This window comes from Nematostella vectensis, chromosome 15 (assembly GCF_932526225.1).
Source record: "Nematostella vectensis chromosome 15, jaNemVect1.1, whole genome shotgun sequence".
Lineage (NCBI taxonomy): Eukaryota > Metazoa > Cnidaria > Anthozoa > Actiniaria > Edwardsiidae > Nematostella > Nematostella vectensis.
The window spans coordinates 10005111-10021408 of NC_064048.1; the positions used below are offsets into that span (position 1 = coordinate 10005111).

A 16298-nucleotide genomic window follows, 5' to 3' on the forward strand; every position below is an offset into this window, starting at 1 on the left:
GTCAGTACCTCACAGAGAGGTTCGTGATTGGTCAGTACTTCACAGAGAGGTTCGTGATTGGACTAGCCAGAGAAAATTCGCAGAATATCGATAACCGCACATAAAAAATAGTAAAATAATCGATACGGCTGTAGAAAATAACTTTATTGAAATTCCATAGTATAATTTTTATCTTTAGAAAGCCTTGTTAATCTGACATAACGACAAAAGCAAGAGACCATCATGGTCTCTTGGCCAAAAGTCAATTGATAGATTCCCTCAAAAATTCTCTTCCGTTTCAACCGCCCCCATCCCAGTATGGTTTGGTCAATTTGGATGCGTTTCTCCCATTTCTCGCCTCTCGAATAACTCCCTTTTAATCTGCCCGGTCCCAGGCATTTTTAGTCAGTTTCCTGACCTTGGAGATAAACCATGAGATGGTCTGGAACGAGCTCTTCTTTGAAGTTATGACATTTGTCATCCACAGGTAGTCCGATCAGAAACCGGGCAAAAACGCCTGGGCTAGGCTGCCTTTGAGTGACTTTTGAATAATATGGAAGCGTATATTATTGAAGCACTCCTCGTTTCTCATATTAAATCCCTCCAGCCCAGTTCGTGGGGCAAAATTGAAGTGCCTCTTGGACAACATGGGGTGCGTATCTCCCATTTGTTGCTATCTGAGCCACTACCGTACCACGGTCTTGTTGCCAGTGAAGTTCAAAGTTGAGGGATCTGATCTCGTACGAGGGCAATGTGAGTACTGATATGGAGAGGGTAGGACGCTTTGGTGAGATCCACTTGGAGTATCTACAACAAAATGAAAAGCTCAGTATTTGAAAGCCCAAATTAAAGAATGTCGATCTACCACTCCTTTATTATTGTTCACAATTGAAAATCCGTTGATTAATTTGAACTGTTACTAGCACCACAGCATCATCACCACCTACCTGCACTTCTTCATCCAATCCAAGCGTTACATATTGCTGACCAGAACTCCCAAAATACGACTCCGCCTGTCCCTCTCCTGCCCTGCTCTGTGGCCCCTCTGCCTTGCTCTGTGATGGTGGAAACGCCGCCACGTCTACACGGATGACAAAACTATGTTGCTGTTGCACGCAGACCACTCCATGTGTTGGATGGATGTATGTGTTGCGGCGAAGACTGATCTTTCCCGTGACATTGTTGTAAAGGATGATGATGTCCAGGCCATACAGGAACCCAGTCCACCTCCAGCAGTACTGCGAACAAATGAAGGCTTAGCTACAATACATGACCTACAATCCCAGCCTAGCTCCATGCGATTTCCTGAACTGCGAGGCAGCGTGGTGCCTGGAATAAGCTCACACATGATTTCTTCCTGTGACGTCACAACTCTTACTTATCACAGGAAGCCCGATCACAAACTAGGGTAAGATTGCTTGGGACTTGGTTGCTATATGCTAGACAAAACATGCTGTCGCAACTATCAACAGAGTCGGCTAGTATCAATGTAAAAAAAAAAAAAAACACAGTGAACAACCATCCAAGTCACGCCTTCCCCTCCTCCCCCTCCTCTCCCCCTTCTTCTTTTCTCTTCCATCTCTCAACTCCATGCTAAGTTACACATACACGAGTGTTTCTCTCCAGGATTCGCCCATATCTCTGAGCGATCAAGTTGAACTTGTCAACGGTCATCTCTGTTGAAGGTCCCGTATCTAAGTTTTGGTAGACTGTGAGCATGCGAGTCCATTGGGCCTTGTACAGCGGATGCAACCAATCTACAATAAAGAAAACAATGGCTCTTAATACACCTCAATACACACAGCTTTGCTGAGCAAAGCTGTCAACTCGCCCGCTTTAGAAGGGTGTCACAAGATTTTGGACCTCATCACCTAAGCCTAATTTTTGTGAGAATGTTTATGGCTTTTTTCACATATTAACTGTATTTCACCCGATTTCACACGATTTCTGTCCAAGTTGGGTTGACAGCTATGGCTGAGCCCCCCGCCCCCTTCCCTTGTTGAGGCCATGGATTCGCTAGAAAGGGAAAAAGAAGAGAAGAAAGAAAAACATACCCTGGGGAAGCACATTGTCATTCTCTAATAGCTGTACCGATCTCGCGTCATTGATCACGTGTTCCAGCCGCACTGCCCTAAATCAAACAATCAATAAAGAACTCTCTCTGGTACTTCTAGCTTGCCACATGTGGCGCACTTATTGAAGATACCTAGAACATGCGAAAGACAATCAACCATTCATTGATTGCAAACATTGAGGGTACGCAATTCAAACCAGTACAATGCACCTTATCCCCCTTCCTCAGAATGAAAGAAAGCCATCAGAAACATAAATTAATAGATGTAGATGTTGTAGGTTTTTTATTATTGGTACCATATATCTTTTGTTACATAGGTTGTTTCAACCAATAAATTTCTGTATTTCGTATTTTCTTTCCTTGTACACATATACAAAAAATGTGCTTTGCAACAGCCTTTTGTACCTTTTTTTGGTGGGTTTAAGAGTAAATAAAGAAGCTGTTCCTTGTTATGGAATCTAATATTGTCTTTTTTCAGAAAATTTCTTTCCTAAGGTTATCATAAATGGGACACCTCAGTAGGAAGTGCCACTCGTCTTCTGTTTCGTTTAAGTAACATTGCAGGCAGAGTCTTTCCTCCGGGCTGCGGTATAGTCTGGAGTACCGTCCAGCCTCTATGGCCTGCTATGGCATTCTATGATATATTAAACCCAAGGAAGTGATTTGGACTCAATAGCAGGTTGTTGTAGTACCTGAATGCAGGGACAAATGGCTTGCCTTCATCACTTTCCAGCAGGGACGTATCAGTCAGCTGGTTTCTCTGCTGTAGGAATCCTGTCGCTACCCCTCTAAGGTCCTTTCGCTGACCCTCCCAAGAGGGGTGGAGCTTAATGTAGGTCCACATTACAAGGAGAGTGTACAAGTCAACTTCAATCTGCATGACGAACAGGTTGGGGGATTTGATAACTTGTTCCATCAGATCGATGCTGTAGTAGAACAGATAATCAAACTCAGGTTAATGAGGGTTCCGCTCTATTTTATCATTACACAGTACTTTTGGGCATATCAAAAGGTGGTACTACACAAAGTTGATTACACTACCCTTGGAAGTGCAGCTGTCAAAAGTGTTGCTCTGTATTGCCTTGGCCTCTCAGCACTGAGCTGAAGGTTCCATTCACAGTTCAAAGGTAAGTTTAAAAAGCTGGTTCTCACCTTTTGCTCAGAAGGTTTTATTCTATGGGCTCTTAATGTAGGTTTCCCTCTTCTCCTCAAAAAGCAACAATTGTGATCTAAGCTGAGTTCTGTGGTAAGACATAGCTTTTTTAAGTTATCTTATTTCTTCGACTCAACTATGTTGTAGCAGTACACCTCTCATAAAGTGAGGGCAATAAGGGTGAGTAGCTTCCCATTATATCTATTTTAGTTATCAGTAGCCTTACCTCATGTTCTGTAGTAGTTGCACTGTCCATGACGAGCAAATGCGTCTCTCGAACCACTGCATACATCTCTTCTCTACTGCCAACTCTCCGTACACTTGTGCTGCAGCATAGTATGCGCATACAGTGCTGGCGTTGATTGTCTCAAGCATTGCATCACAACACTGCATATTCAGACTGTCCTATTGAATAACATTAAGATGTGCACGGTTATGTCAACCTGTTTCTGATAGTCAAACAAACAAAATGATATTCAAGAAAAATATTCAACATAAACATCTGGAGAAGTCCAATTTGTATGAAACACCTGGCATTTAAAATCACTTTACAAGGACAAAATGTCAAAATGATGATTTAAATGATTGTTATTGTTGGCTTACAAGCTGAAGTAAGGACGCTGCAGCTAGAAGTGATATGACAGTTGCCGGGGTGATCATCACATCGTCGTTGTAAAGAGAACCAAAGGCCACATCTAAAGCTGTTGAAAATATTTACCATTTTATTGTCATTTTCATGAAAAAAGCACAAATATAATATAGTCACAGCTGTAGAAAAAAAGAACAATTTAGTAATCCATTGATAAATGTAGCGAGTGGATGCCGTTTAGTTGTCTCAAAAGCTGGTGGCCATGATAACTATAAAATAAAATGGCCAATATTTTGGGACTTTGGAAGAACACCACTTACAAATAGAAGTATGAAATAGTGATTGAGTGACAAATATTCCAGGAATGTCTACATGACATTGGGACCGATCATAAAAAGGTGTTCACAGCTAATATAAAATAAAGAAATCGGGTAACCAATATTTCAAGACCTCGGAAAGCAGCCAGTAGTCTACTACTTGTTACAGTACCTTCAACAGTCACATTGTCATCAGGGACTTGAATTGTAATAAAGTCTTCTGTTGATTCTTTCCATGACCCACTCAGCATTCCTTGAAAATACCCAGACTTGAGGAAACACAGAGAATAAAAAATAAAACCTATTAATATTTTTAGGTTTGAGAGACAGAGCTGTTTCATTTTTAGTTTATTTTGCACTATTTTTGGATACAGTCACACTGTGTTTCAATACAAAACATTATTTCACAGATGCTTCTGGCCTAAAAAGGGCTAAGACTCAACATTATCACACAAAAAAACTTATTTACATCTTTTTTTGAACAACAGTGTTAAGTGACATTGTACAGCTGTACTTTTTTCTTTGATAAACATTTTTTTACCTTTAAAAATTACTTTGCTTTGAATTTTTGAGGAATAGCTTTCACATTTCTTTCCACATTTCCATTGCTTTCCATATAGGATGGGTGGTGGGAAAAAACATTGGTGGATGAAACCCTCATTATACAGACATGTATAGGGAAAATATTGGGAAATATTGCTATCTTCTTTTTTACTATGTTTACTCTTACATATTGACCAAATATACAAAAGAATACTGTTACCTGTTTAAGATAAATCTTATGAAGCTTCCATTGCTTTCCTGTAATGATTAACAATCAAGGAAAGTGTGTTAGACCATTATAAATACTTTTAGAGATACAATTAGTTGTTTTTAATTACACACAGTAGGCAGGATTAGCTAGGAGGGAGATATGAAGGACAAGGGAAGATGGGAAAAGGATGGTAGGGAGATTTTAGAGGGATGGGAGGGGAATAGGAGGGAGATGATGGGGATGGGAGGGGGATGTTGGGAGGGAAACAGAAGGGATATAGAAGGGAGATGGGGGGGACATGAGGAAGATGGGATTTGTGGCCGATGGGAGGAGGGTGGCGGGAGTGGGAGGGGAACAGGAGGGAGATGGTAAGGAGGTGACATGAAAGAGATGGGAGGTGTAGGATGGGAAGGGGAGGGTAATGGGGAGGGATGTGCAGGCAAAATTATGCAAAAGCCAATTATTTTCAACTCTATGACATCATAGACAAGATCCATAGGCATGAGCTGTTAGTGGACATGTACAGTAATTGTCCTCTTATTTGCCGCAAGGAAAGGTGAGATAGAAAGCTTTGTGAGTACTTTAACCTATTTAGAGTTCATTTTACCTGTGTCATAAGAACAAGAACTCTTCTGTAATAGAGAAACAGATGAAAAGATGGCTTATTGCTGGGTGTATTTCTATCAAAATAGCAGCTGACTGCCCAAAAACCAACAAAATTAAACAAATTCAATATGCAGCCATATCATTGTTTAGTTTTCAAATATTATTTTATTTAGAAGGAATTAATTTGACAGACTGCTATTTCTGGGTGAGGGGGTGGTATTTTTATCCTGGGTACTTTGGCCCTGTCGAACTGTCATGTTTTTAGCTGAGAGCTTACCTAACGCTGCTATTGTAATGTCACTTCCTTCTCCGTCCTTGAAAAGAGTTTGATAGATATATCCTGATGTCCTTCGTGGCCTTTTACTGCAAATATATGTTTTCTCAAATGAAATCCTTAAAAATTAAGCTTTTAGATTAAATTCCAAACATTAAGCTTACCTCTTGGGAATTTCAATGACTTGATCCGTATCCTCACTTTCTTCCTCGTCGTCATCATTGGCCTCGCTCCAGCTTCTTTTCCCTTTATTGACTTCATTTGATAATACAGATCCCATCACTGGCGGTTATTTTAACCCTGTCCAGTATCGACCCAACGGAGATAGTTAATCATCCATAAAATATGTCCTAAATTTCTTAGCAACTACGTTGAAACTCAGTCAAAAAAATAATTCTTAAACAACCTACATGTATTAAGTATAAAGCTATATCATAGCTTATTAAATGGATAGAAAATTGTGAGGAACTAAGAGCTAAATTAGCTCATTTCCTGTCAAAACAAGAAACGACAACGTTCGTCCGCCATGTTTGTTGATACTATAAAAATATTTTCGCTAAGTCTTATGGGAGTTTCATCTGATTTGGGTACCCTGTGGTAGTACCTAACGCTTTCAGTTTTTATTCTTCATTTTCTGTTTCAACTAATATAGGTAAAATCATAGGTTAGATAAACGTATTATAGCAAGTCAAAGGGTTTTATTACTGCTTTAAGCTATTTTCCCTATTTCGATTTAAATTTATCAGCTAAAAGTTTTTTTTCTTTTGTACAAATTTCCCAGAAGACATTGCAGTCGAGACCTACTGCGCGAATAGGCTTCTGGGATACCTTTAGTCAATGGATGGTTTGTAATTCAAACATGCCCCAAGAACATTTTTTATTTTGACCACAGTTTACGCATTCCCTGCCAAAACCTACTCCGTTAACGGTAAGAAATATATTTGGAGTTTCTTGTGTGAAATTGTTTGGTTCAGAAACGGCGATTACGCGGAAATATTTAGCGATTGCGAAATCTCAGATCGTTCGAAAGTTTGACAGCTTCAAAGCTATCATGTAGTCCTTTAGTGAAGGTGTTGAACGTTTGTGAAATTCGTTAAAATAATCTGGCTGAGTTATGTTATGTGGTGTTATGTGTACACACGATAAACATTAGGGCAAGTACTTACTTAAGTTAGTATCAGCAAAATCTTTTAAAACTAATTCTATATCAGAAGAAAGAAATGTCGTGATTGATTCATGGAAGAACTAAGCTTATATAAGAAGAGTACTTAAAATAAAATCATCAATAAACTTAGAGAAATTTTCGAGAAGATGTATTACAGATAACAGCTGAATGTTATGATGCGGATGAGAGATTTTGGTAGCCATGAAAATTAACTGACATCCTACCATCCTCAGGTGTATTTTATAGCTTATTTACAATCAGTTATCAGAAAAAAATCAATAAATCATTGATTGGTATAACTGAAATAATGATTGATCAAAGTTAAACAAGGATTGCAGCTAATCACATTGATTGGTATTATTGCATGATGAAAATCAATCATTCGTCAGTTGATTGTTATTGCTATGGACTGGTATTGGTTCTGATTGATTAATTGGGCTGGTAGAATATAACGTTAACTGTATTTAAAAGATGCTCAAAGCCTTTTGGAATTACCTGGCATTATGGTAAAACCTATTAGTAAAAAGTGTATTATTCATTTGAGGAACAAACAAAGGACATCAACATTTTTACAAGGCAATAGTTGATATTGTGACCATCTTGACAGTTTGAGAGAGCGATAAGGATAGAAGAAAATGTTGTATCTGAGTGATGTAAACTAGGGTTGTCTCAAGATCAGCAGTTTCAAACAAGTTCTGAGCCAGCTGAATAATGCCCTAATCAACACTTCTACCTTGATTTTGTTCCATATTTAAGCAGCTAAATCTCCTAGCCAACCGTTAGATAAATTACTTAGGGACAATCCTGCACTAGCCATCCAGTATGGCAGGACAACAGTGTAGATCAGAACAGAGAAACCACCTATTTAGGAAGTTCCAGTCAATCAAAGTTTCTTTACGTTCAGTTTGGCTTATGTTTGGCCACAATATCACAGGTTGCACTCTTATAATTGTTTCTAATCTACAGATTGTCCATTGCCATGGCTTCATACCAGTATGGAACTTCTCAATTTGCTAACAATACAACAGAAGTTTCCCATAGTGCACCACATCCATATGCCCCATACCCCCCAGCTCTCACACAACAGCCAGAACCACAGGAAGCCCAAGAATCTAAAACCACTCTGATTGTCAATTACATCCCTCAAGATATGACTGACCAGACTTTCAGAATGATGTTTGAGGCCGTCGCATCGTTAAATAATTGCAAGATAGTTCGCCACAAGCCTTCAGGGTGGAGCTACGGGTTTGGGTTTGTTGATTACAACACTACTGAGGATGCGCAAAAGGCCATTGATAAGTTGAATGGCTTTACTATTGGTAACAAGGTGCTAAAGGTGGCCTTTTCCCGTCCTGGCGGAGACAACACTAAAGGGGCCAATCTCTACGTTTGTAACATCCCAAAACAGCTGCCTGAGGTGGAGTTCCGAAAGGCCTTTGAGGCCTATGGGAATATCGTCAACTGCCGCCTTCTGAGAGATAAATCCACAGGACTCCCGAAAGGTTGTGGCTTTGTCTTGTATGACAAAAAGGCGGAGGCACAGGCAGCAATCAGTAGCCTGTCGGGGACATTTTTCCCAGGCTCCACAATGGGTCTGCAGATTAGATACGCTGATGACAACTCCGCTAAAGTGCGCCCTCCTAATAATGTCCCAAACTTTGGTCAACAAATGGGTGGACCAGGGCCAATCCGACCCCCAGCAAACCGATTCCAAGCACGATTTAACCCTATGGGAGGTGGGCCCCTACCGCAACAAAAGATGACGCATATGAATGGCAATAAGAGCCAAGCCCCACCTGGGTGCACACTATACGTGTATAACATTGGGTACGATGCAAACCAGGAAGGTATCACTGCCCTATTCGGACAGTGTGGCATAGTTAATAAGGTTGACATCATGTGGGACTGGCAACGGCAACAATGTAAGGGCTTTTGTTTTGTTACTATGGCAACCCAAGAGGAAGCCCAGAATGCAATTCAGACCCTCAATGGGTTCATGTACACCAATAAGCCACTACAGGTATCTTTGTACAGTAAAAGGTTTTGATGTAGAGAACATTATTGTAAAAGGTATTATTAGTTATTATTTATCAGATGTATTCCCTGCAGGAGGTAGTTGTTTCAAAGGTGATTTTATGCCGATGGCAAGGAGCTGATTTCTTCAGTTTGAAATACAGTTTTTATCAAACTCACATTGAAGAATTATTCACAAGCTACATTATGGCATCCACAAATTGAAATCCACCACCAATTGCTTCCATTAGCCTTAAAAGTTTATTTTGTCTGAAGGAAAGATGTGTTTTAGGGCTTGGATATCAAGGATGTAATTCAGCAACTTTTTAAGATGTTCTATTTCCTACCAGCCTGCAAAATCTGTTTTACTTCATCCTTTTTTACTCCTTTTTTTTACTACTGTGGGTTAAATCTTAAGCCATTTGTAGCCCGCATGCAGGCATTTGATGGTATTTCTATCATGAAAAAACAGCCTCAGGCAACCGCTGTAGTAGTGGTCAGAGGATTCTGCTTTGCAGGCTAAGCTATTGGTTGTGTTAAACAGAGAGTCAAGTAGGATAGATTATGTACCAGCCATTTCAGTGACTTTGGCTGGAAAAAGAGCCTAAGAGTCTGGCGGCATAAGCTAGAAGCAACTCTGCAGGACTAATTTTAACATCCCTGTGAGTAAATTAATGTTAAAGTTTTAAACATGGATATTTTGGTTTTATTTGTCATGATACAATAAGTGATATGATGAAGAGAAGAAAATTGATCACAAATAATCTATTGTTCATAGACTTGTTAATTAAAAAAAATATAGAGAGAATTTCTTCTCACAAAAGTATATGTGGTTAGGCTGCACCCTTAGAGGCGTGGCCTAGGGGACCCTCTGGCAGCATATGGCAATTCAATACGAAATAAACAATATTAGGGATCTACCCTCCTGTAAAAAGCTAGGGATTATACTATAGTTGATCCTCTTTCTATAGCAATTCCTTTTTCTTGGTTCTGCATCCCCTACAACCCCTTCCCTAGATCTACCCTTGCCCCTAGTGCCAAAGACCTTGTTAATCTTGGACTAATGTACCTCAACATTGGGTAAGGAGAGTTTGTCGTTCCTTGCATTAGATACAGTGATTTCAAATGATACTCTTGAAGCCCTGAAATTATTGCGTGACCACAGGCAGCCCAATCATCGGCATCTAGTGGAACATGACGTCACGCCGTATTTTATTCGATTTGGTGCTTCTTTGGCCCGTTTAGTTGAGAGGAGCTGAGCTGAAAAGCCCTGAATCTTTTGGGTTTTACTTTCTGTACCCCTCCAAACAACTCCAACGAATTAAAAACTATGGGTTTGCAGGATTTGTAAGCTATGGGATCTGCTTACTCTAAGACGAAGCCGTTTGATAAAAAATCACATAGCGGTTATGAAGTGAAGGCGAAAAAGGCAAGCAAAAGAGACGAACAAGTGACAAGCGTGAAATCGGAAGAGAGTAAGGCCACTGAATGTGCCACGGGGAACTCTGTTTGCGAAAGAAAGGATAGTAAACAGTTTTGGATCTCTCATTTGAAGTTTAAACGAAACAGTAGCCTCGATTTTAACAACACTGGCTCTTGTTCAAAACAGGAGTCGAATTCGGATTTTAAGACAGACAAAAAACAAATAGGGAATCATTATACTTCGACCTCGGTTAGCAGTGGTTCAAATTTACAAAAGTCAAAGATAGAATTAGAGAAACCAAATGCGAGATGTAATAACGAAGGGGGGAAAGATTTTACTGGAAAAGATCTGTCAAAAGATGGCGAAAATTCATCAAGTATTGAACCAAATTCCCCTGTTGCTAGCAACACAAAGGATCAGTTCCAGTCAGTAAACACACAAGAGTTGTATAATTATTTAAACGATGGTGCATTATCACCATGTATATGTGACACATCCTACATGCTTCTAATAGATACTAGGGGCAGAGAATTATACGAGAAATGTCACATCCTACTCGCCCGATCTTCTAAGACATTGTTCACAGAACTTCAATCATACTCATTGTATGGAATTACGACAGGTATAAACCTTGAGAATGCTCTAAATGGCTTTGCATTTGTTATAGTTTATGGCAACTATGTTGGCAATAACAATCTCCAAGAATCAAAGGAATATAAGTTGATACGTGAATTGGAAAGTTATGGTGTGGAACCTTATCTTTTAGCTGCAGGATTTGAAGCTTTCTATACGGAGTTTCCTTTTTTATGCACTGACAAACAGTTCTATCAACTAGAAGACTACAAGAGGATACAAATATACCCATCAATAATTCTGCCAAAGCAACTTTACCTAGGAAAAGGTGATCAAGCAACCAACAAGAAAATAATGGAAGACTTGAAAATTACTCACATCGTGAACATAACGCAAGAACACAAGAGTGCATTTCCAGAAAGCATTGAGTATCTAACTTTGCAACTAGATGATGTCCCTCAAACTCAGCTGATAAACTTCTTTGAGAAGACGACTAAGTTTCTAAGTGACGCTATTGACGGTGGTGGTTGTGTGATGGTGCATTGTAATATGGGTGTGAGTAGAAGCTCTTCAGTAACACTTGCATATCTCATCAAGTCTAAAAGGTGGACCTTGGGAGATGCATATAGTTTTATCAAGGAACGCCGTTCCTGCGTCCGTCCAAACCGGGGTTTCCTAAAGCAGCTTGCAACTTGGGAGGAAATGATTCTTGGGAAGAGGTTCACAGATCCGGATGACTTGTGGTTTTGATATACCTACAGTGAACTTTTTCCAGGGGGGGACTCTAATAAAAACAGACGGGGGGATCTTTTGCTTGTTACAAATACCCTTAATTAATAGTGTATTTGTTAGGATGACGTAATACCAGCTGACAGATTCTCAAAATTTTGCAAAGATAAGTTCCTGGACTACATCAATATATTGTGATTCTTGCCAATGACTTTCAGCTTATAAACAGCTTTCTGGCGTCGGCCAAATACATTTTTGAAGAATTTAAAATTTATTAGTGGTAGGAACAACATAATGTGTTCTTTGAGACTCTGCAGTAAGTTGGCTTGATTGAGGGGCCTAATGTTCTCCAATAGGGTTCTGGATTCCGGATACTTCTGGATTCTGGATTACAGATTCCATCTGTTTTTTTCCTGTGGATTCCAGATTCCATTTTTGTTTTCCAAGATATGAATCAACACAAGGTTGAAAAGGTATTTTTAATGCCTCTGTGAAACAGAGTGGTTGCGCTGGCGTTTCGAGCATTAGCCCTTTGTCCGAGCAAAAGAAACTGAATAGGATGGGTGAGTGGTATTTATGGTGTAGTGTGCGAACTTGGCTATAGAGCCCCCCTAGGTATAAACGAAAAACTGTCCTTTGCAAAGATAATAACAATTTCTTTAGCGTGTCCCACTCTAATTGCCTATTGTTCCTTTGTCAGACCATGGGCGTGCCACCAGCTTACTGCCTATTGTTCCCACACTACACTATAAATACCACTTGGATTCCGGATCTAGTGTGTGGATTCCGTATGCTAGTAACATGGATTTTGAATTCCAAGTCCCATTTTTTCATGGATTCCAGATTACCTTGTTGGCCAATGAAAACTCTGCCTCAGACACATTGTCATAAAAGTTAAGGAACAAATTTGAGAAAGCATCCATTTTTATTGGCTGATTTGGGGGAGATTTTGCTATATTTTTATTGCATTCATAAAATATAGCATAATATTGTATTTTTAGGTGTTTTCTTCTAGTATTCTTCTCATAATTTGTCTTTCAGTATTGGTTAAAAACAATAACAAAGGTGAGGCTGAAAAGGCCTCTTTAAATAATGAAGCCAAAGTGGAGATCAGCATTCGAAAATTTTCGGTGCATGTTCATATTAAGCAGATGCCTGCAAAAAAAAACTTTTTACAAGAGCATTATCTGACAGAAAATGTATTTATTTTTCAATGAGAATTAATGAGCATTTTCAAAGCTTCACAATTGTAATTTAAGTTATATTTATATATTTTTAACGTTTTGCAATATGACACTATGATGCTATACAGTATTTTTGTATATTCAATTATTAAAAAAACATCTTACTCCATGTTTTTTTTTCTGCAATACAGTGTACAATGAACCCCTGATAACTCGGACTCAAAGAACTTAAAATCTCTGCTAACTCGAACTGACTCAGATAACTCAAGTATCCCCACTAACTTGAACTGTTTTTGTTTCTAGGGTTTAAGTTCTGCTTTATGCGATGTCACCTATATTTGTAACGGTCGATACTGCTTTTCTAGTAGGTAGCTAATTTAGTCTTTTTTTCTATGTTCTTCAAAATACCTGCATGGTGTTACCCATAATGCAATGGTGCATAGCTAGTTGGACGTGGGCTGCATATCCCTTATCCCCCTTTTAAGTTCGAGCGCATTTTGCTTTTTTCAAGGGCAGAATGCGATTGGGCAACCACTCCCTGCGTCTATTTAACAATTAATTTATTGATTTAACAGCATTGATTAATCAACTGACTGATATGACTGACAAATTGATTGAATGGCCTATTGATTGATTGTAATTGTACAAGGCAAGGGGAGATATATGGATACATAAAATTTGTTCGATCTTATCCAATCTGTCCGGTTTTATGCCCAACCTATATGTCGATCCGTTCCCTGCGCTGTATCTCTTGTCCACTTTAAACAAAACACCGTCCTCAGCTGTTCGTAAAACTGCTTGTGTTTCGATCCATAAATCCACGGATTCGTGACACAACTCAATCCAATAAGATACGCTGTTAAAAGGTCAACGTGATAGGGCACGTGAGCAGCACGTGATAAGCGTATGAAATGCAGCACAAATACTGGGATCCACGTGATGATGTACACGCCCACTAGTACCAGGACGGTCTGCGCGACTTTCATCTGAAAAAAAAAATAGAATGTTACTCCAGTGATATTAGAATTTAACACGGAAATAATTCGCACAGTTACTTTCTTTTTATAAAAAAAAGGTTTTAATCTTGTGTGATTAACATACTAAAAGTATCAAAAAGTACCAAAATCATTGCGCGGGAACATATTTAAATTTAAAGATTATTTTATTAAATTTAAAGATTATCTTTTCCCGGTCATCCTAGACTTTATTCTCGTTCACGACAGCACTGGCCTGTGCAGCTGCAAACTTGACAATATTTCTAGTGAGTAGAGCTCTTACTCTAACTAAACTGTATCTTAACAGATATAAGAAAATTGAGAAAATTTGTAGGTTTAAGTTCCCCGTATTCTGGTATTGCTTCCTACCAAGGAGTCTCAAATTGGCAAAAAAAATTTATCTCGCTCTAAAGGCATGCGCGCAGAGGATCGTCTCGGCAAAGTTTAAGCACCCCGGAAAAAAAATAAAGAGAATGACTGCGAAAAAGCTTTTACGTGCGTCCTCACAATTCGCTTCGCTTTCCGATCACATTTTTCTTCGCCAGAAAGCGCCTGGATGCAAGGCAATAATCCATACCCTTGTTAATGAACTTTAGTCTAAAGAGGTGAGAGTCTGGATCTTTGAATCACCAGGGTTCCTGCCATAGCTACAACCTTATTCTATTTGACAACCATATTTCGCGGTCGAAGTGCCACAAGATATCGCGGTCGAGGTGCGACAAGATTTCGCGGTCGAAGGGCGAAACTATCTGCCCGCAGTTTGTGATAATGGGATCAGCAAAATAAAAGACGAGGCCGTTACAAGAAGCAATATAGGAGAAAAAAATTATATTGGAGATATTCTATATAGCATCCGTTTGTTAAAAACTTGAGATCATGAAAGGTTTATTTTGCGTTTCTAGAGTCATAAACAAATTACGGCATACACAGTCGTGAATAAAGGATGGTTACAAAAAGAGATACCATGCATTTTTATGGAGCAGACAAATGGGGCCTTGTTATACGCTATTAGTTTTTTATAAACCACCCAATCCGTTGCGGGAATCCTTGGAAAATAAAATACAACCCTAAAAAGTAGAGCTGCCACCTTTCTCGTCTCACCTCTCTGGTACAGCCAACTTCCACTGAGTTCTCCGTCGTCGGCGCCAACTCGTTAATCACTCTCTTTTTGCTTCGTAACAGCGCTACATAAACCTTGACATAACACCATATCATCAGAGAAAAGGGCGTGGCTATCAACACAATTACCAGCAAACTCGTGTACGTCCACGTACTTCCCATCTCGATAAAACAAGTAGCGCGGGCAGCTACAAATCCATATTTCCCCATTCCAAAAACCGGTGGAATGGCTGACAGCACAGAAAGGCACCATAGGAAAATTAACATCACTTTGGCGTTTCGTTTGCTGAAGACAGTTTTTGCCTTGTTGGGTTTAACAACCAAATAGTACCTGTTAAGGGTTATAAGAGTAACGGATAAGAGCGAACTGGACAGAAATAATAATGTATAGAAACCATTTACTTGGCAGAAAATGTCTCCTGCAATCCAAGACCGTTTGGCCAGAACGCTTGTTGAAATAGTTAGCGATAAAATTATACGAAAAAGATCTGATATGCTTAGGTTTATGACTAAAAAATTCGAGACGGTTTGAAGCTGCCTCGTTCTGTAAATCATTGCGCACAGGCTCAGGTTACCAATCAAACCGAAGACAATTATGACAACCAAAATACCAACTTCAACACAGCGAACACCCATCGTTGTAAAATTTAGGGAATAGTTTTCCGTGGCTGAAAGATTCCATTGTTGATTTTGCGTCATTTCAATTCCTTTTCTTAAAATTAATTTTCAACAACGGCGCAGACCACCATTCGATAGAGCTATTCGCTAAGTTCCAGCGTTCCTTCTAGTAAATGTTTTCCTCTAGTGAGTTTCTTCCTTTTACAGCTTGTAGAAAATCGAAATTTTGATTTTTGAATGTGTCGTGAGTCGCACAATATATTCCTCTTCCATCACCTTTAAAATGAACTACTTTCCTTTCATTTTTTTCCCAACGCCTTTGTTCAAACATCGTTACTGGAAATTTGACAAAAATCGTCTTTCAATTAGGGCCTGTTCAACCTTCATTTTCATATCAAGTATTCTACGTCAACAATTTAGCTTGCTGCCAAGAAATCAATCTCAGTTGCTTTCCATCTTTTTAAAAAAGTTGATATTTCGTGTTGAAAACTTCTTCACGTACAAAGGAACATAGGAAAGTCGCTATGGCTAAGCAAAACAAGCATGAAGAATGTTTACACAATTTTCTGAGGTGTTGTCAACGAGAACAAAAAACAGGATGCAAAACCCACTGTGCAGCTTACAAATTAAAATTTGATTAATTTTAGATAAAAAAGAGTAGGTCTAATTTTAAAGCTTACAGAAATAACGAGGAACCTTACAGCTAATAAAATAGAAACAATTATATAAGACA

The 16298-nt window shown here is 39.1% G+C and overlaps 4 protein-coding genes across 4 annotated transcripts; 2 read left to right on the top strand and 2 right to left on the bottom strand.

Moving 5' to 3' along the window:
* Nucleotides 1–126: 126 nt before the first annotated feature.
* LOC5514559 (germ cell-less protein-like 1) lies at nt 127–6305 on the bottom strand. Its single transcript, XM_001634646.3, has 11 exons — nt 5911–6305; nt 5750–5835; nt 4876–4913; nt 4285–4381; nt 3810–3907; nt 3433–3611; nt 2746–2979; nt 2034–2110; nt 1588–1736; nt 927–1217; nt 127–786 (listed from the first exon to the last, which is right to left on the bottom strand). The coding sequence occupies exons 1-11, from the start codon at nt 6024–6026 to the stop codon at nt 697–699; spliced, it is 1455 nt and encodes a 484-aa protein (XP_001634696.1). The 5' UTR covers nt 6027–6305; the 3' UTR covers nt 127–696.
* Nucleotides 6306–6559: 254 nt separating this feature from the next.
* LOC5514558 (ELAV-like protein 1) lies at nt 6560–9688 on the top strand. The gene is made up of 2 exons (XM_001634686.3): nt 6560–6674; nt 7878–9688. The coding sequence occupies exon 2, from the start codon at nt 7891–7893 to the stop codon at nt 8956–8958; it is 1068 nt and encodes a 355-aa protein (XP_001634736.3). The 5' UTR covers nt 6560–6674; nt 7878–7890; the 3' UTR covers nt 8959–9688.
* A 435-nt stretch (nt 9689–10123) lies between these two features.
* On the top strand, nt 10124–13002 carry LOC5514557 (serine/threonine/tyrosine-interacting-like protein 1). The gene has a single exon (XM_032384120.2). It carries the CDS (start codon nt 10279–10281, stop codon nt 11668–11670), a length of 1392 nt encoding a protein of 463 aa, XP_032240011.2. The 5' UTR covers nt 10124–10278; the 3' UTR covers nt 11671–13002.
* Nucleotides 12833–16158, bottom strand: LOC5514523 (rhodopsin, GQ-coupled). The gene is made up of 2 exons (XM_032384121.2): nt 14930–16158; nt 12833–13819 (listed from the first exon to the last, which is right to left on the bottom strand). The coding sequence occupies exons 1-2, from the start codon at nt 15644–15646 to the stop codon at nt 13541–13543; spliced, it is 996 nt and encodes a 331-aa protein (XP_032240012.2). The 5' UTR covers nt 15647–16158; the 3' UTR covers nt 12833–13540.
* Between the last annotated feature and the right edge of the window lie 140 nt (nt 16159–16298).